This window comes from Cydia strobilella, chromosome 8 (assembly GCF_947568885.1).
Source record: "Cydia strobilella chromosome 8, ilCydStro3.1, whole genome shotgun sequence".
Classification (NCBI taxonomy): domain Eukaryota; kingdom Metazoa; phylum Arthropoda; class Insecta; order Lepidoptera; family Tortricidae; genus Cydia; species Cydia strobilella.
The window spans coordinates 7,843,402-7,863,518 of record NC_086048.1 but is presented as its reverse complement, the minus strand read 5'-3'; the positions used below and the strand labels follow the sequence as shown (position 1 = coordinate 7,863,518).

Genomic DNA, 20,117 nt, shown 5'->3' with positions numbered 1-20,117 from the left:
TATAATCGAAGAAAATTAGGCAAATTTAATTTGGCATTGCAATACAATTGTCAACATATGTGTAGGTAATGGTGAGGTAAGTAGGTACAGTCGCCATCAGATATATCGGGGCGGCCAAGGTGCTCACAAATATCTGCACACGCCTCTATTGTCAAGGCATTAGAGTGCGTGTTCAGATATTTTTGAGGACCTCGGCCGCTCCGATATATTTGATGGCGACTGTACTTCGCCGTAGTTTTTGGTGCTAATAAATACTTAGATAGATTAGAGATTAATGCTTTAGATAGGCCATACACCCAAGAGTCAGGCATTATCATTAAGAATGTTTCATTCCAATTTTCATATACTCGCATTGTCATTTCAAAAGCAATCTCATTCTGGATTAGGGTGGTAAGGGTGGTTCAAATTTCTTCGAAGTTAATAAATCATCTACGTCTCAACCGCTTAATGTATTTAGTATCTGCGGTGTCGGCCTGTAAATAACTACTGTGATTTTATTCAGAATTCTTGATTACATTATAGGGGTCGCTACCACACTGAAAATTTGAACCCTCCAGTACCTATTGCAATACAGGGATACCAGAAACGGTTCATGCCGATATATAATGTATCTTACATTACAACCATTTGGCGAGCATGAAGATGGTAGGTACCAAGATTACCGTGAGGTGCGTTGGGGTAAGATTGAAAGGGTTTTTCATGCGGGGTAAGATCAAAAGTCGCCCGTAATACGACGCATACGGACGATTTTTTGTCTATTACCCCTCATGAAAAGCCCTTTCAATCTTAGCCCAACGCACCTTATATTTTATTCAGTTTTTGAGATTGGTTAACATTTTAGTAGGTTTTTTTTTTCACAACATAACTTGGACAATGTAAATTTAAATTATTCAGTATATTTTTAGCTTCATATATGAAATTCAAACGTATCCTATTTAACCAACTATACCCATCTATCTTTACCCTCAAAGATGAATAAACCCGCCAAAGTGCTAACACGACGGAACTAATTGTTTGTGTTCCCTTTTAAGTTAATAAACGGCTCCGAACCAAGTTTGAGAAATGTTCTACACATGCTGCAAATGACGGACAGAGTAAGGTTTCATGTAACACAAAACACCACTTACTTTCAGGGTGGAATATTATCGACTTTAGCGACACCCAATTCACGAAAAGTTATCAATTCGAAAATAGAGATAGTCTATTACGATTAAGAGTATTAAGACTAACTTTATTTGACTTAACTGAAAAGTTGCGAAATGTAAAATATGTTTTATTTGAAACGGACTGCCATTAAAAAAATTAATTGGCTTCTAGTAAGAATGAGATTAAATGGAACGATAATAACTCTACAAAACCCTTAAAACTAAAGTTTATCTAGGTAGCTTTAGGTTCTACTGATAAATACCGAAACATAATCTTATTCCCTGTGTCTGTCAATTAAAGTCTACGGTTTTCACACATGGTTTTACAAATGACAATTGTATTTATCAAGATAACTAGGCGCATAACACGCATTGACTTTAAATTTAATTTAATTGCCCGTAAAATATTTTTTTTTTGCTAAAGAACCAAATAACTGATGAAGCACTTGGTTCCCACTAAGAATTGTTCAAAACACTAATATTCATGCTGAAGTAAAAGCCGGTCGGGCCACAAAAATTGAAGTTAAGTGCACAACAGCAGCTTACGCCGCAGTGAACAACGCATATGGAGCTATTAATTAAACCAATCAACCCTTACCTGAATGCACAATTTATCACACAGTCCAAAACGTCAACACAGCACTGAGTCACGACACTATTCAGTTATAATTACACCGTAGTAAACGCACATGAAATCGGAACATCTTACATCCGTGCCTGGAGCCGGCGGCTGTACCAATCTGTTGTCTTTCAATACATAAACAAACTCACAGCGGACTGAAGCTAGCAGCGTTTGCGGGGCTACCACAAATTCTGCTATCGAGATACTGTATTTGAAGCTAGCTTACTGAGGTGCCGAATGATCGTACCAAAGTGAGCGCGATCTTTATAAGGCTTCGTTTGATCATATGGATTTGTCCAAATATTCATGTTTCCTTAAAAAAAAAACAAAATTGTATCGTTACTTGTTTGAACTCTAATCTCTAATGCTAATGGATACCTAGTTCAAAAATCACTATAAGAAATTCATACGGACCAAATAATTTTCTTATAACGTTTTAAGAGCAACAAACGGCTATGATTGATTATTTCCGTCTATACAAAATTAAATTAATGTGCTTATGGAGTTTAAGCGACAGCGATACGCAACCGGGACATTGGGTAGGCCCCAGATTAGCGCTACAGTGACGTCGCTTCCGCGTCTGCGCGATGCGCGTTGGGGTCGCCCGATGCTTCGCAATTTTCGATACGCCAATTTATACCATCCGCCCCTTTAATAAAGCCCACGCAATGTTTGACGCACCGCATGGTCACCCTATATTTCAGCGCAAGAGATAAAACCAAATAAAAAATCAACTTTATAACGTCATGTTTAGGTCGAAAGTCGCTTGGGGATCGTGAAAAAAATGCTGCACCCGCATTTCGTAGGTGTATATCACGTGCGTTTAAAGAGGGGCCAGATGATTGCAGTGCAGAGCTTCAACTAGCCCCTAAAAGTTTCGGATTGCTAACTAAATAAAACCGTGTGTGTTCATGAGATGAGATATATTGCATTCCCCGTTCCATATGGTTGGCTTTAAAATAAATCGTACAAAATTACAAAGTTCCAATTGCATTCACGTGTGTTATGCCGGTTTGCGGAATTCTATTAGTTTCAAGGAAATTATAGCTTTGTAGTTAACCTACATTATGCACTGAATGAATGTTATTTTTATTCATCATCATCATCATATCAGCCCTTTATCGCCCACTGCTGAGCATAGGCCTCTCTTCCAGTACGCCACTTGTCCCGGTCCTGAGCTAATCTCATCCAGAAGAGACCCGCAATCTTCCGGATGTCGTCCACCCAACGAGCCAACGGACGCCAGGGGCTTCTTTCATTCGAAAGCGGCCACCATTCCGTTAACATTTTAGTCCACCTGCCATCACTCTGCCTAGCAACATGTCCCGCCCAACTCCATTTTAGTTTGGTAATGGCGAAACCAACGTCTTGCACCTTGGTGCGTCGACGGATCTCGACATTCCTTACTCGATCTTGAAGCTTGATACCGAGTATGGCGCGCTCCATGGCTCTCTGTGCTACGCGTATTTTATGCACAGCCTCCTTAGTGAGCGGCCATGTCTCAGCACCGTATGTCATGGTGGGCAGGACACATTGGTTGAAGAGGCGAGTTTTCAGGCATTGTGGAATGTTAGCAGGTTTCAGGATGTCCGCTAATTTATTAAATGCCGCCCAACCCAGCTGGATTCTCCTTTATTTTTATTAATTCGTGAAATGTTTAAGGATTAATTTGGTTTTTAGGGTATTATCTCAATAGGAGTTAGACGAAGCTAAGTTGGCAGCTATTTTGATAGCATAACCCAGATAGATGTGCAAGTGTTCATTTAAACGTCAAACTTCTATGAAATTATGACGTTTAAATAACACTTCCACCGTCTGTGCTATCAAAATCGCTGCCAGCTTATCTTGGTCTAACTACTCTAACTCTATGTCTAAGTAATAAACAAAACATTACTTATAGAAATGGTTTAAAATACGGACGTGTATTCCAAGCGTCTGTCAATAAAATTCGTATTTCATCCAAATTTAATCTGATTTTCAGTGCGACATGCTCTAAGAAATTGTTCTGTCCGCACTGATTGAATTATATGACCTGTTCCATAACCACTTCTAATACATCTTTCCCATCCCATTAGTTTCACTGAACGCAACGATTTCACCAATACCAAAGAAAGACTTCAGAAAATTCTATTACCTATCTGATCTGACTGTCCAATTTGATTCCAATACCTTTAATAAGTACGTTATAATTATAATAATATATGTATACTTACGAAGCCCAATTCTTATTTATGATGATGTATGTATTTTAAATTTTCACGTTATGGATATGGGATAACAGTGATAATACTCTTTGAGCAACACCGGGAAGGGAGACTGCATTCGTACTATTTCCCCTATACCTATTGGCTATGCGTGTTGTGACTCGTCCGTACTCCGTTAGTACTATGCCTTATGGGAAACGGTCGAAGAGATAGTTCAGATCCGGAAACCGCTACCAAATTTAAGTATGTTGTTGGGCATGGTACTGGGTCTCCAAAACTGCCGGGAGACAGCGGCGCCGACCATCTACTTCAGCGGAATGACGTCATTAAAATGACTCCCGCCTCGTTGCGAATATTGCATTTTACACCCAAACTATGCTTTGCACATACACGTGTGGGGTATTAAACGAAAGCCACTAAAATGCTATATATTTCACTAATACAATACCAAAATATACAATAGTTTAAGAGAAATTTAAAATAAATAAAAATGATGATTTTTTTGCACTTAAACTATCGTGAGACATATTTCAAAATATTTATCAGTACGGTTTTTACTCACTATTATTTTTAGTCGCTTTTGCGAACTAGCGACTAAAAATAATAGTGAGTAAAAACCGTACTGATAAATATTTTGATGATTTTTTTTTTCGATTATTTGGGTTTTTCAACCAAACCAAAAATCGGACGTTAAAGCAATGTACTACAAAATTAAAGCTGATGTCTCAAGCCATACACTGATATCAAAATAATCAAAATCAGACCAAAAATGTGAAAATTATGCATCAAAATGTAGGTATTTGCTAGAAAAAATGCATTAGTTACAAAAATCGAAATTAATTATTAAGCTTCTAGTATGTTATTAGCAATATAAAAAGGATCATAGAACTGCTGGGAGACAATCTCTATAGTGCCTGAGTAACAAATAATGGCGTCATACATGTGACCGCTGCCGAAATTTGCAAAATCTAAATTATAACTATACCATGAGTCATACATAGACGTGATGTTATTAAATATATTATGATTCGTTAATACATTATTTATAAAAACAATGTATATTTTAGGAGCTAAAAACAAAGAAAAACCACTTTTTTAGAGAAAAGTTTGTGTATATATATTTTGTAGCTCAACTAAAAACGTTATAACAATGTTGCGTCTAATATAAAAGAAACCAGTTATTCAACTAAACGCCACAGCTTAAATTTTTAATTTCTGATAAAAACTGTGGAACTTGTACCAAAAAAACTAAAGCGCGCCAGCAATTCTACCTTAATGCGCTCATATTATGCAAGGAGTAGTTCTAATTATGGGGTATTAAATGAAAGAACATTACATAAAATACATGTACATGTGTTGAAAAACCCAAATATCGAAAAAAAAATTTTCATAATTTTTATTTATTTTTAAATTTCTCTTAAACTATTGTATATTTTGGTACATAGTGTATTAGTGAAATATTTGCCCTATATATACCCCACACGTGTATGTGCAATGCATAGTTTGTGTGCAAAATGCAATATTCGCAACGACGCGGGAGTCATTTTGATGACGTCATTCCGCTGAAGTAGATGGCCGGCGCCGCTGTCTCCCGGCAGTTTTGGAGACCCAGTACCATACCCAACAACATACAAAAATTTGGTAGCGGTTTCCGGATCTGAACTATATTCCCATAAGGCAGTGCACTACGTACACAAAAAGAGATGAGGTGTGCAATATTTGTCTTTGACGTGTGTCATTTTCTATGTATTTGTGTCGTCATTACAGATTGGATTTTGTATGTACCTAGTGAGTGAGAAGTGCGACTGTGTGCACGTTTTCCCCCCGCAAGAAATGGCAGAATGATTTGTACGGTAAGATATCGCTTGGGCTCCTCCCTTCCGACATGTCGGGAGCCGGCGTTGCTCGAAGATAACACAATAACACTGCATGTCTCTCTAGGTTTAATAAATTGTAAGTATATTCTGTATCAGCGTTAAATGTGGTTGCGTCACTTTCTTTTACGATATCAAAGAAAGAGATGGAAAACAAATGAAAGTACCTATGTAGTCTCGTACCCTGAGAAACGAAGAGAACTGTTGTTTCTAATATTCATTCCTTTAACCTTTTAATGCAGTATTGCAAGTTTCGTGCATTGTTATGGATATGCAATATTTGTAAGCTAAGGTTTCTTGAATGGGGCAGAAAGATTCTCGAGTGGCAACCACGTCACAGGGCGGACAGGCTATACATCAAAAATCACTTGCGTTTCTATGTGTCAACGGCACGTCTGTACACGCGGCATGCGTCATTGTGTGAGTAAGTTGCTTAAAAAAAGTACTGAACGGCTGGCAAACGGCCGTCAATCCGCTGTCGCGGGGCGAGGTAATTCGAGTCGGGGCGGGGCGCTGCGTGGCCGTTCTGTATGTTAATACTATTACTTATTCTGTGACCACGTACCGGAAGACGCAGCGTGGGAAGGCCCCAGATTAGATGGACCCACGATCTGGTTAAAGTCGCGGGAAACCGTTGGTTGAGGGCAGCGAATGACCGTTCGTTGTGGAGACCCTTGGGGAAGGCATTTGTCCAGCAGTGGACGTCTTTCGGCTGAGATGATGATGATGCTGAAGGTTTCTTGAACATTTTTTTTTCTTTGCTGGGCAAATTGCCCGCCGCAGGGCAAACATGTGATCTAAGGAGTCATAAATAGAGAATAAGAAAAAAAAACGGAATTTCACTGCAAGTGATTTTTAATGGGTAGATGATAGAATGCATATAAATAAGCACTTACGAATCCATTAGGCGTGCATAAAATTTACGCGTGAATTTTAACAAACTTAATGGCAGTTCCACCAACAGCGCTCTGTGGCCGCCGATTTCTAAACAATCTTATTTAATACAATAAAAATAATAATAAATTCAAAATATACAGTCTGCCTAGAAAGTACTTAGGGATACTTTACAACCTTCCCGTTTGATCAGTTTCAGCGTAACTTAACTTTTGTTGTTGCGGAGTAGTGAACCCAGGTGGTCATTACGCCTTTGCCAAACAGTTATGCCACTACAGTCCGTCTAAGCTATTCAACTTCCACCGATTGTGCAGTGACAAAGTGTGGTAGTGCTCTATTAAACGTCATATATTCATGGGAATTAGACGAACACGGGAGAACTTCCATACTCTGTCGCTTAATAAGTCAAAGTTAGCTTGGAATTAATCTAGAAACAAACATCGTGACCATTTTAAACCACGGGCCAGCAACAGATTTCCATGTCCAATAGCATCCTGGGCGATAACTCGTAAAGTTGTTAAGGCCGATGTGTAATAAACCCTCATGGACGTCAGCTGTCGCTCCGTTGTTGGTTGAGGAACGGCAGCAACCCGAACACATAAAAAATTGCATCTAAACTATCATATGACAAAGTTTCAATGGGAATGCGATGATGGCTTTTTTTACGTTTTGGGTGGCTGCCGCTGACGTCCACAAGGGTTCATTACACATCGCCCTTAACCACTACCAGTTTTTGCCCGGGATGTGGTGACCGACGAAATTTGCGCCCGGCTCGCGGTCTAGTTTAGTAGTGTAATATTGCTCAAAAGTAAAATGGCTTGAAGCTGAATCCTATTTGTGGAAAGGTACGAATTGTTTTACGCGAAAACGTGAACAGTTGACAGGGAAACAAAGAGTTGAGGCCTCTCCGAGTTGTGAGGAAGGCGAAACTGACACAACCTTACATTGGGAACACTTTTACACGAATCACAATTCCTGTCTAATTATTTCGCATACAGCAATCTTCTGTGGGACCTGGACTAGTAGCATTTACGTGTTACTGACAAAAAATTAAGTTTACAGCTACTTTCAAGGCAGACTTTCTGACCTTCCTTTTGATATCATATAATTCTTGGGTATGACATTGATTTTGCATAATTCTTAATCTATTAATTGTACTTTTGTAAGATAACAGTTTATTGTACAAAATCTAATCAGATATAAAAGACCTTAGAATTCGGCGATTTTGTGGAAATGACTGATGATTACCCACAATCGACACGCACGCTTCCAAACTGTTTAAATCTACACCACCAACCGAGTCTTATCCTCTTGAGGCCCAGCCATACAAATGAAAAATCTAGCCACTAAAATTTAAACCCATAGTGCAGGAAATAGAGTTGATTTTGATTTGCTTGAAAATTGAAGGAAACAAAATAAATGCAACAGAACTCTGTTCCAACTTAATAAATATGATTTAAATTTCATCGAACTGAATAAGTAGGTACTTAGTAGTAGTAGTAGTAGTAAATCACTTTATTGTACAAAATAAAAATTGTTAACATGAAAATCATATAAATTTAGGTACAAAGGCGATGGCTTAATGTAGCTAGGACCATGAGCCTTATGGATGCTTACACATTGATTAGTTTTAAGTGCGATTACATACGTTTGCTACTAAACGCTAGTAGCAAATGTATGAACTCGCATTTAACACTAATCAATGTGTAAACAGGCCCTTAGGAGTTTATCACATACAAACAAAAGATTATAGCGTTAACTTAACTTTATAAACTGAATTTACTAAACTGTATGTGTCGATCGCGAATGAATAAATTTTAACAATAGGGTATTTGAATACTAGTCAAATCAGTCTCTTTTTTTCGAAGTGTCAAAACGATTTTGCTACCATGGAATTATATGAAACACTAGCATGTGACATGTGACGTCACAATCAAATTACCTACTCTTTATAGTTTTATACTTGTTTTAAAATAAACATTGTGTCTAAAAAAGCTGTCTAGGTTTCTGTATTAAAATCTTTTATTGTTTTATTTCATACAGTCAAATACTCTATTGTACCAAAAATAATAAGCAAAATCATGGTCTTATCACTTTTCATATTATAAATATTAATATATAATACCCGCTCAATAAAGTTATATTTGACAAGCTTAAAGCCTATATTCAAAACGTTTCTTCTCATAAACCAATATAGCTTAGATGATATAGGCGCTTATTACATTCATACAAATATTACAAATACATATCATGTCAATATCCAATGGTACTACACGATTTTATAATTTTTTATAACTAGAAATACTTGAGATCAGTCAAAATACTGTAAAATTAAGATTTCGTCTGTACAGTGACAAAATCTTCATACAATTTTACTCAAATTACTAGGATAGGATAGGATTTAGACAGCTTAAAGTAGGCATAGAGATAGGTATCGGCACCAGAGTTAAGATCACACAGCGTATGGCAGCCAAATACAATATTGACCAAAAAGATTCTTCAAATCTTAAACAACGAACTAGAATAACCATAGAAGTCTGAATAGAGTTCAAAAATGACCCCACTTGTATTGTGCCGCGAGCGACGGAATAGGGTATTTGACTACTAGTCAAATCAGTTTCTTTTTTCGAACTGTCAAAACGATTTTGCTACTAAGGAATTTATATAAAACACTAGCATGTGACGTCACGATCAAATTACCTACTCTTTATAGTTTGGTACGAGTTTTAAAATAGAAATTGTGTTTAAAAATAACTGCTGTCTACGTCTCTATTAATCTTCTGGTCTGGTGCTTTATTTCATGCATGGTGTAATTTTTTTTAATACAGTCAAATACCCTATTGTACAGTTTGACAACATCAAAACGTTGTAATGCCGCACAAGGAGTTTGACATATAGAATGGAATTTTTACTAATCAAAACTTGACCAATCACAATTTTATTTTTATGGCGGGAAATTTTGTATCGAGTAATAATCAAAACTGCGCGCGGGGTATATATTTATTGAGAACGGATAACTAACTGTCAGATAAGTGTCACTTATATGGATCGTTTTTAAGGTCAAAAATGCACTGAGAGCTTCGTCTGTATACATATATTCCGTCGCTGGGCTTAACCCATGTTCGTTCATTATCTGGCTTTTGGGCATTGTGCTAAAGTACTCGTAGCTGTGTGTGTTATCATTCACCTCGACTCTCCTGCTCATGACTATACTTTTATTAATATATTACAATAATAAATTCCTTTAGAAAATGTACTATATTGATAAGTGCACACTTATATTTATTTTTCATTTACCCTCAATTCGTAAGTTTTTAACCTTGTCAAAGTTAGAATACTGATGAAATATATCGAATTAGTAATACATAAAAACATTAGTTGACTTGATGATAAATAATTATTATCTTAGGTACTAATCTACAGTATAATTAAATATTGTGTTCATATAAATATGTATAATTAAATTATAGACCTATACATAGGCCTGACAAAGGAATAATTTGGTCGAAAATATGTATTTAAATACGTAGAAAAAGATTATTTAAATCGACTAGCTTTATTAAAATACATAAAAGTTTAGAGATCTTTTTACTTATGTATACTTACTTTAATATAATATGAATACAATTTTATGCACACAAAACAATATCGTGCAAAATGTGGTAAGTAGGTATCATAAAAACACTTTGTGCTACAAATTAAGGGTGGGTATACAAAAAAATTGACTAGATATAATTTGGTTCACAAAAAACCCTGGTATCGTTACAATAAGGTAAAAAATAATAATAAGTATACAGGGTATTTTAAACACCATTTAGAAATTCACAAAATACTACTTGTGCTTAAAAAATTGAACATTTAGATCAGCTCAACTTTGGGAATAAATCAAATTATTTTATTAAATATTTTGATTTGTGTTTTTTACTACTATATATAAATTATAAACTGTAATAGATGTCATATATTAAAGAAAAAGTGACGAAGCCCTCCAGTGGTGAAGGCCGGATTCGAACCGGCGTTTTTAGCTATCGCGGCTAACGCCATGAACCCCTAGGCAGGTTCGAATCAGGCCTTCACCACTGGAGGGCTTCATCTCTGTTTCATTAATATATGACATCTATTATAGTTTATTATTTTAGATCAGCTCCTTTTTTACTAATTACATAAATAATAAGGAATAGAATGCATATTATACAACAATTGTTTATATAATACAACTTTCTAAAGTTTGCATTAATCTACAGCAAATACGGTTTAACAGAAATCCTAAGAATGCACTATTTATCTTTACACCTTAGTATCATGGTGTGGAAGAGGCTCTAGTGTATTGAATGTCTATTCATCTCAAATGCAGGACGCTTTAATAGGTAGGTGCAATGCGATACGACATTATGGCTCCTCTACACGATAGACGATGACTAGCGGGCATACTCGGCAGTCCCCGCCAGCCGCCAGTCATCGTCTATCATCGCCTGCGACCCGTGAGTTGTCGGTTTTTGGGCACGCATCAAAGGGAATCGCCGGGTGGTTGCGTTGACAGGCAATCGTGTGGATGCTTGCACGATGATCTTGCCGATGACACTATCGACGATCATCGCCGATAGTGTAGAGGAGGCATTACAGATGGCAAACGCCAAAAGTGCTGTGTGAACTGAAATAGCGCATTTTCCCCAGTTCCAAAGCCGTTCGAGACCAAGTAAAAGTTCAATCCTTTAAGGTAAGCAAAACTAACAGTAGTATTACCGTATTCAAGTATTTTTCACCGCCTATGAGCGTTTTAGCCCGCCAATAAGTTCATTTGTACTATAAAATCAAAATCAGTCTCACATACTGTATTTAGTCCCAATATTGTTTTTGGCTAAACTAAAAAAAATATTTCTCATTTAAAATTTAGACAACTGTTTACGATAATTGCGTATTTGGCACTTATGACAAAAAATCGAAAATGAATGTAAAATGTTAGGAGTGTATAAAATCACAGATAATAGATCCGAAAACCCACTGCGGCGCGGCCACACTACATCCGTTTTTTTAAGACTCGCTTAGTAATTATAATGAATTTTCTCCAACACGCTTTTCATTCATGTTTTTCTTTGGCCGGTCGCACATTGGAACAGATTCAAGGCCTAGGTACGCAAATGAGTGAGCGCATTCATGTTCTACTACACGTCTTGATCGTGTGCAATGTGCGACTGGCGCCTACCTAGCTTCGTGCGTCATTCTAGTAGCTTCTGTAGTGTGCGTCGCAGTGGGACCGCCTTAAGTCTAGCAGGAGCAAGGCTTGCTGTCCTGCTTGGCCTGCAGTTTCTGTAGTGACTGCCGCCGCCGTCCCGACGCGCACAGCATCGCGTACTCTACTGACGACTCCATTCTGAAAGATACGGTACGAAATATTAGGCGTTGGATGCGGACCCGCACGCTTATCCGGTATGCGAGCGGGTCAGCGTTATATACGTGCATAGCCCTGTTTAACTCATACCGGAGCGGCTTGCGGATCCTCATTAGTGTTATAACCGTGTAAGCCTCATCCACACACACACACATCAGTGCCACTCTCTGTGAGCGCCACAAAACAATCACATCGCCATCCAGGTCCATATATAAGTAGGTGGAAACCGGTAGGACTAGGTGGACAGGGTGGAAAAAAATTATGGGCCCCGGAGGAAAAGTGCCTTAAAACCTTAAGTTAGCACATTTTACTTAAAGGAAACATTCTTTTATTTTTAAAAAGAAACAAAACTGCATTGTACTTGTACGACGAAATCGCGAAGTGAGCCACGCCTGGTGATACTAAGAAAAAGACTAAAGGTCAAAGTGGGGATGACCATCTGCAAGCTCTTTGGTTGCTATCTCGCTATTAATTCCTGTGTCTGTACTCAATTTTCCGAAGGTGGGTAGGGTGGAGCAGAAGGAATGAAGCCCTTCCTTTTTGATTGTGTCTGAGCGACGTACGGATACAAATACGGGAGATCGTTCTCATCGTTCTTACTTGCAATCATTTTTATATGCTGGTTTTCTCCACATTGACCTTACCTATGACACAAAATAAGTAATAGTAAAGAACGGCCACGCACCGCCCCGCCCCCATTCGAATTACCTCGCCCCGCGACAGCAGATTGACGAGCTTTTGACGAACGCTCAGTTCGGTTTTTAAGCAACTTACTCACACAATGATGCATGGCGCGTATACGGACGTGCCGCTCACACATAGAAACGCAAATTATTTTTGATGTATGGCGTGTCCCCCCTGTGCCTATGATTCTCTCTGTCTATCCTCCAGCAACGCTTGCCAAAAACGCCACTACATAGTTTTTTTGTTTGATATATTATGACAATGTTAAATACACTTACCTGATCATAACTTTGTCTAACAGTATCTCTATAGCCCGGTCTATGTTCTGGCCTGACTTGGCGCTGGTCTCTAAATAAGGCAAGTTGTAGTTTTTAGCGAACTCTCGAGCTCGATTTTGGTTGACCAGGCGTTTCTCTTGAAGATCGCATTTGTGCCCGCAGAGGACAATGTCAGGGTCGTCACTCAAACTGTGTGTCTGGAATTAAATTGACAATAAAGTGAGGTATTCAATACAACAGACGAGTTAGTATACAATAAACATTAAAATTATTATATTGATACATAACAGTTTTAATCTGGCCAAAGCTATTTAAAATACTTTTGTATAGCTTGGGTCTGACAAAAACCGATATTTGACAGTGAATACCGTAGTCTCTATCTAAAGCAAAAGTCGTATGACACATTCTCTTTCTCTTACGAGACCGTGCCTTAATGACTTCTAAGCAGTCTTAAATAAGCTGAGCGCTCGAACAATTGAGTGAAATCAAAATCTACTAACTATACTAACATGGTACCTATACTAAAAACTTCAGCTATCAAGCATTATCCAAACCGAAACTACTAGCGTTCAAAACACGAGGAAACGTACCGAGAAAAGATAGGCATTGCCTTTTATTTATTTATTTTAAACTTTATTGCACATAAAAAGTACAACAGGCGGACTTAATGCCATTATAGGCATTCTCTACCAGTCAATCATAGGGCTAAACAGAAAAGCGTCAAGGTGGGTGCACTGAGAGAAAAAACAAAAAAAAAACGTAACTTTTGAGCGAAGTAAAACTTCTACATGAATAATATAATAATATGTTTAATTATACCTTATGACTATGACTTTGCCCTTCGTCTCGTCTTGGCGGGGGCACGCGGCCGTCCCCAGACACCGTTGATTAACGGAGCATCCTCACTGACTACTTTTTGTGTGTCAAATGTCACCTAATTTTGACACAGTTCAGATGAACATTACCTTTAACTGCTCAATCCAATTCCTGACCTCCAGGAATGAGGCCTCATTAGTCAGATCGAAGAGAAGCAGAAAACCCATTGCGTCACGGTAGAAGGCTGTTGTTAGACTTCTGAACCTGAAATTAATTGTCACAAAATGTTCAATGGTGGGTTATCTAGATGTATAATTTATTCATGCAAAATTCAAAAATCAAACTATATTACGGGTATAATATGTTGAGACATTATGGACACATTGATTTAAATAGATTATTATATTATAGGCAAAGTACTTACCAATACACTATGTTATTTTTATTAGAACATGCAACACACATCAGACAGCTTACAAATGCAGATATGCAGATGAAAAATGAATGATTTGAATGAACAATGAAAATAAAGGAAGGCTGTTCTGTTCTGCTCAATTTCTTGAAATGACAAGTGAATGAATAATGAAAATAAAGGAAGAATGTGCTGCTCTATTTCTTTTTTTATCGTTTAAAAACCGCTAACAAAATATGCCACTGTCTAATTTCGTCAACTCACATTTAAATTTTGGTATCCTTATCCTTCAAGTAAGAAGAAGTGAGAAGCCACTGTAACAGTTCAAGAATGCCACAAATATTTTCCAAGTCTGTTGACAAGGTTTACTGTCATATTTCTAGCGATATATTTTAGTCTAAGGGTGCAAATCTGTACTAAAACACAAGCTGAAGCCTGTGCATTATGACATCCATGACTTAGTATGACGATGACCTACATTTATGTGACTGCTTAAGAAAAATACGTTTAAAAGTAGAAACGAAGCCAACACATTACCAGATATAAAAAAAACTTCATGCCATTGGAATATGTTACAACATGTACATGTACTGGTGCATTGGTGCGATACAAGTCAACAGTTGTGCAGGTATTACATACAGTTTTAGTAACATAAATGTTATGAAAGTAAAGAAAGCGAAAGAGGTATGTCAGGATCGTAGCAAGTGGTAAATAGGCGTAATTATATGTATGCATGTAAATGTTAAATAGGTGGATTTATCAAGTTACTCATAACTGACACTTGGTAATAAATTTATGAAAATTTACCAAGCGGCAATGAAGATGACACTAACATGCAATGTTACTATGCCATGATATGAAACTATTACATTGCGGATTACTGTTTTAATTATGGTTAATTTGTAATTAATGTCAAAATTTTCCTTAATTAAAAAAAATAAACTAGACCCTACTCATAGTGTTGTGTTCCTGCTGGTGAGTAAGGTTGTTTAGGGTCGGCAACGCGCATGTAACTCCTCTGGAGTTGCAGGCATACATAGGCTACGGAAACTGCTTAACATCAGGCGGGGCAAAAATAAGTAAAAATGATTTCCCCATACCTCTCTTGCCCTGCGGTGTCCCACAACTGTAGATGTATTCTGTGTTGCCTTCCATTCTGTTGATAAATCTGTAATTTCAACATACTCGTAAACAATGTAAAATATTACAATCACTCTTCTAGATTGAAACTATTGAAATACAGATATTGACAAAAGTTAGATTCCTATTACAACAAATATTTATTTTGTTGTAAAAAAAACTTTTCGTCAGATCTCGACAAAATTTGTGGATAGATAGAGTTCCCTGTTCCATACAATACATATAAACGCAATTTCACTATATCTATCCTAGAACATCTTCCATTGAGTTACGAACAAGTGCAAGTCGGCCTCGCGCACGAAGGGTTCCGTAACATTACGCAAAAAATGGAAAAAATCATGTTTGGTGTATAGGAGCCCCACTTAAATATTTATTTTATTCTGTTTTTAAGAAATACATCATGTGTGAAATTTTTAATGAACTGTCTAGCTATCACGGTATCACTACGGCCTGGTGACAGACGAACAGACAGATGTACAGTGGAGTCTTAGTAATAGGGTCCTTTGGGTATGGAACCCTAAAAAGTATGGTATTTTCATAACTCAACGAAAAATTACCACATTTTTTTGGGACAAGTTGTGATCATCCCGCCCAGAATGAGGTCAATGAGGAGTCTTCAAATCAATAAAATTTTATTCAAATCTTACGAAAAAAAACGATACCAAAAAATTCACCCCATTATATATTTTTCTTCGTTCGTTACTAATATTATAAATGCGAAAGTATTTCAGTAATTGTCTGCCTGTATATATTAATTTTATTCTTTGCTTGTATTAAGTAAGTGTATGCCAATTACCAACCGATAAATAAAAGTACCTTACTTACCACAGACTTTTCCCGAAAATCAATACCAACTGTCGAGATAAACTGAGTGTGAAAAACGCCGTCGGTATATTTATACAGGAAACTGGTTTTTCCAACTCCTGAATCGCCAACGCACAGTAGTTTTATAAGATAGTCGTAATCCATATTGAACGAATTTTCAATTAAGCCAAACGTAAATGGAGGAGTCTAATCTGCCACTAAATATGATTCATAATATTTTTTTGCGGAATTACTAATGTTTGTAAGTTTAAAATTCACTGAATTGTAAATTTAAATAAACTTAAAATCACAACAACACACCCGTTCGTTGCAAAACTGTCACAAGACAGAAATGACAGAATGACAGTTAGGCGGGTTAGGCCCCATTCGCACGACTCGCACGAGGGCTTAAAAAGCGTTGTGTGTTTGACGCACCATAAGTAAGAGCGAGAAAGAAATATCGCTTTCTCGCTCTTACTTATGGTTGCGTCGAATTATAGTCTAGTTCCCTAATCAGCGAAATCGACTACACAGCAGTACACACTCGTAGTCTGGAGCGGCTTATTGTGTTCTGCTCTGCTTTGGTTCTGCTTAAAACAATTATAGTTCATTAAAATGCTTATTAAAAAAATACACATTATTGAATAATCATTTGAAATATGATAAAATTATGTAATTTAATGTTGAAATAATTTTCAAATTTCTTAGGGCCCTCCACACTCATGCGCAAATCGCGGCGCGAAGCCGCGAACGCGAGTGTGGAGTCTAGTTCGCTAATCAGCGATATCGGCACCACACTCGGGATCAGGCTTTAAATAATTTCTTAAATATCAAAATCAATTATAGTTGGTACAGTAAATCTTGTCAGTACAAAAAGGCGGCAAATTTAAAAAATGTAGGCGCGAAGGATCCCATAGAAAATTTGAATTTCGCGCCTTTTTCTACTGACAAGATTTGCTTGACCAACTATATTAAGGTTGAGCAAGCATAAGCAATATGCAACAAACTTTCCCTGCGAGAGGATTTGGAGAGGATAGAACATATATAGTTGGTCAAGCAAATCTTGTCAATAAATAAGAACAAAAAAAACTACAGTCATCTCATTCTTCTGGGCGCCAGCACCAATGCAAGACAAAGACAGTATGACTCTCTCCGTCTACGCCCGAAATGAGACAGTACCTTGACAAGCTATACTACTCTTTGGGATAGAATAATCGAATGTGTGCGCTATGCTATGCTTACGGAATTCCGAATCTCTGATTCCCACTGATCAGGAAACCGAACGTCTGTGGCCTGCCTTACCTTATTGTCATTACTACTTTAAAAATTTACAATCTTTGTATTTTATATTTAAAACTATTTAAAATGCAATGTTGCAAACTGTTGCAATAATGACAGAATTAGCAAAGAAAGAACCTCCGAATACTGCAAATAGTGTAAATGTCTACGTAGAATATTGGTAATAAATTTATTACATTTACACTTGTCATAAAAACAAAAAAAATACGAGAAAATGAATGTTTTATTGCAGCGGTGTCTGCGATTATGGGGGACATTGCCTTGCACTTGCTCAAACTATTCGTCAAAGTACTCCAAATGCAACAGTGTCCTGCAAACGAGGACGACAAGGTTTGTTTTTAAACCATGTATTTATGTAATCGTCATCTCCAGCCACAGACCTCCTGTAAACACTCTACTAGGAGGTTTGGCATGGGAGATGTTTCACTCAGTGGCGTAGCGTAAACCGTAAACTAACAGTGGGCGAAGTCACGTGTGCGAGGCCCTTTTCCTTTAATGTGTATTTCCTTGGTAATAATAAGGGTTCGCTTTGCGGGCCTCCTTAAGTGCGAGGCCGCGTGGGAGAAGGGGCCGCTTTGTCCACGCCTAGATGCCACTGGTTTCAGTAGACCTGTAGTCATTTTCCCTAAAGGATTTTATTCTGAAATTTAATGTTCAAAGAACCATTTTCTCTTAGTTATTGTATGATAAAATAGTTAGTTTATTATAAAATAGTCCTTGCAAAATATCCCTCTAAATGGTCAAATTGGTTTTTATTGAATTTATTTGATTTGTGTTTTTGGAGGTGTAAGCGCCCACTGCTTGCCCTTCGAGTTGGTCAAAGACGCCTAGTCTTACTAAGATGGCATATAGTCGAGAAATTGGGACGGGTATTGCCATGGCGAGGTGGCCTAGAGGTTCATGATGTTAGCCGCAATAGCTAAAGACGCCGGTTCAAATCCGGCCTTCACCACTGGAGGGCTTCATCACTTTTTCTTTAATTATTATTATTATTATTTAGCTTTATCCCACATTAGTGCTCCACCACTATATAATCAAAATAAACGCAACAAAGTAAAAACAGGGAAGAAGGTTGGAGGAGGCCTTTGCCGAAGGGCAAGCAAACAAAGAATAGAAAAAAGTAAAAATGGGAGATAATAAATAAAATATGTAGAGTTAATGTGAAACTGTTCTTTGTGTTGTAAATAAAGGCTATTTTATTTATTTATAGTGGTCCCCAAGGGTATAAGCCTCCTCCATCTGTCTCCACCTCTCTTTGTCGGTGGCAACATCCATCCATTTTTTCCCGCAGCCTGTACAATGTCATCTGCCCATCTTTTTCTTTGCCTTCCCGCTCTTCTCTTTCCAGCTGGGCCTGGCCATTTTGTTACAAGATTTGTCCACCTTTGATCCTGATATCTTGCTACATGACCTGCCCACCTCCACTTTTGTTTCAGACTAAACTGCAGGGCATCTGTTATCTTTGTTCTCTTGCGGATGTCTATATTTCTTGTTTTTTGTATTCTTCTTAAATTTAAAATACTTCTTTCCATTGCATGCTGGCAAAATAGAATTTTGTTCTTTGCTCTTTCCGTGTAAACCCATGTTTTGCATGCATATGTCAAACTTGGAAGAATTCAGGAGTCCATTATGATCTTTTTCATGTTAAGATTGTAATTGCCTTTGAGAATTTCTTTTTGTGCCCAGTATTTCTTCCAGGTTGTGTTTATTCTTCTATCAATTTCATTTTCATTACTGGTTGTTGCAAAAGATACTAATTTTCCCAGATATACATAGTCTTCTCAGTTTGATATCCATATTCCTTTTCGATTCCAGTCCATTTTCTTGAAAATATCCTCCAGAACCGCTATAAATAGTTTTGGAGAGAGTGGGTCGCCTTGTCTCCTTCCTCTCCCAATTGTGAATGGTTTGCCATGCCTTTCTAGTTTAACTCTGCTTGTGCTTTTTGAATAAATATTCTTTATTATGTCTGTATATTTTTCTTTAATATGTGACATCTATTTCAGTTTATGAATTTAAAAAAAAGTACTTTTCTTACTTTCCAGGCAGTTTCGAGGTAGTAATAAATGATAAATTGGTATATTCAAAACTCCAAACCATGGCTTTACCTGATTACAATGAAGTGTCTCAAGTAGTGAATGATGTATCAAATGGAAATGCGCTAAGGGAGATAAAAGGACAACAACCAATCAACTGTGTAATATCATAATATGTATTTGTAAAATATATAATGTATATATTTAGCTGTAACTTTGAAAAATCCCTGTAACAAACTAGTCTTAAATGCATCTTAATAATAAGGCAAGTTCAGAAAAATGAATGTTTTTCATTTTACTTTTATCCAAAATATCATGCACAGTAATGACATTCCAAAGTATTTGATGAATGTACCAATGTGTTATGAAATACATATGAACTTATATTTGACTCTGTAAACAAAAATAAATTAACCTTAACATTTGCAAAAAAGATACATAGAAATAAATACACATCTGTGATAATAACAAATAAAATATCCCATTCGATAATTTATTTTTAATATAATAACATTTTTGT

The 20,117-nt window shown here is 37.1% G+C and overlaps 3 protein-coding genes across 5 annotated transcripts in view; 1 reads left to right on the top strand and 2 right to left on the bottom strand.

The window, feature by feature from the left end:
• Positions 1-1,901, bottom strand: part of LOC134743561 (uncharacterized) — a 252,919-nt gene extending 251,018 nt beyond the window's left edge. For all 3 annotated transcript variants that reach the window (XM_063677074.1, XM_063677076.1, XM_063677075.1), the window contains exon 1: positions 1,744-1,901. The gene's annotated coding sequence lies outside the window, so the exon portion shown is untranslated. The remainder of the gene's footprint in view (positions 1-1,743) is intronic.
• Positions 1,902-10,799: 8,898 nt separating this feature from the next.
• LOC134743328 (ras-related protein Rab-27A) lies at positions 10,800-16,577 on the bottom strand. Its single transcript, XM_063676721.1, has 5 exons — positions 16,284-16,577; positions 15,419-15,486; positions 14,056-14,170; positions 13,091-13,287; positions 10,800-12,110 (listed from the first exon to the last, which is right to left on the bottom strand). The coding sequence occupies exons 1-5, from the start codon at positions 16,425-16,427 to the stop codon at positions 12,005-12,007; spliced, it is 630 nt and encodes a 209-aa protein (XP_063532791.1). The 5' UTR covers positions 16,428-16,577; the 3' UTR covers positions 10,800-12,004.
• Positions 16,578-17,555: 978 nt separating this feature from the next.
• Positions 17,556-19,874, top strand: LOC134743327 (migration and invasion enhancer 1). The gene is made up of 3 exons (XM_063676720.1): positions 17,556-17,721; positions 17,794-17,891; positions 19,607-19,874. The coding sequence occupies exons 1-3, from the start codon at positions 17,633-17,635 to the stop codon at positions 19,768-19,770; spliced, it is 351 nt and encodes a 116-aa protein (XP_063532790.1). The 5' UTR covers positions 17,556-17,632; the 3' UTR covers positions 19,771-19,874.
• Positions 19,875-20,117: the final 243 nt, after the last annotated feature.

What these genes read in the sequence shown, in the direction of transcription:
- LOC134743328 (XM_063676721.1), bottom strand. Translation starts at nt 16,427, where the DNA reads ATGGATTACGACTATCTTATAAAACTACTGTGCGTTGGCGATTCAGGA. An exon ending in ATTGGATTGAGCAGTTAAAG is followed by an intron (nt 13,288 to 14,055) that starts GTAATGTTCATC and finishes ATTTAATTCCAG; the next exon opens with ACACACAGTTTGAGTGACGA. An exon ending in TTAGACAAAGTTATGATCAG is followed by an intron (nt 12,111 to 13,090) that starts GTAAGTGTATTT and finishes CGTATCTTTCAG; the next exon opens with AATGGAGTCGTCAGTAGAGT.
- LOC134743327 (XM_063676720.1), top strand. Translation starts at nt 17,633, where the DNA reads ATGTTGCAAACTGTTGCAATAATGACAGAATTAGCAAAGAAAGAACCT. An exon ending in AATGTCTACGTAGAATATTG is followed by an intron (nt 17,722 to 17,793) that starts GTAATAAATTTA and finishes GTTTTATTGCAG; the next exon opens with CGGTGTCTGCGATTATGGGG. An exon ending in CTGCAAACGAGGACGACAAG is followed by an intron (nt 17,892 to 19,606) that starts GTTTGTTTTTAA and finishes CTTACTTTCCAG; the next exon opens with GCAGTTTCGAGGTAGTAATA.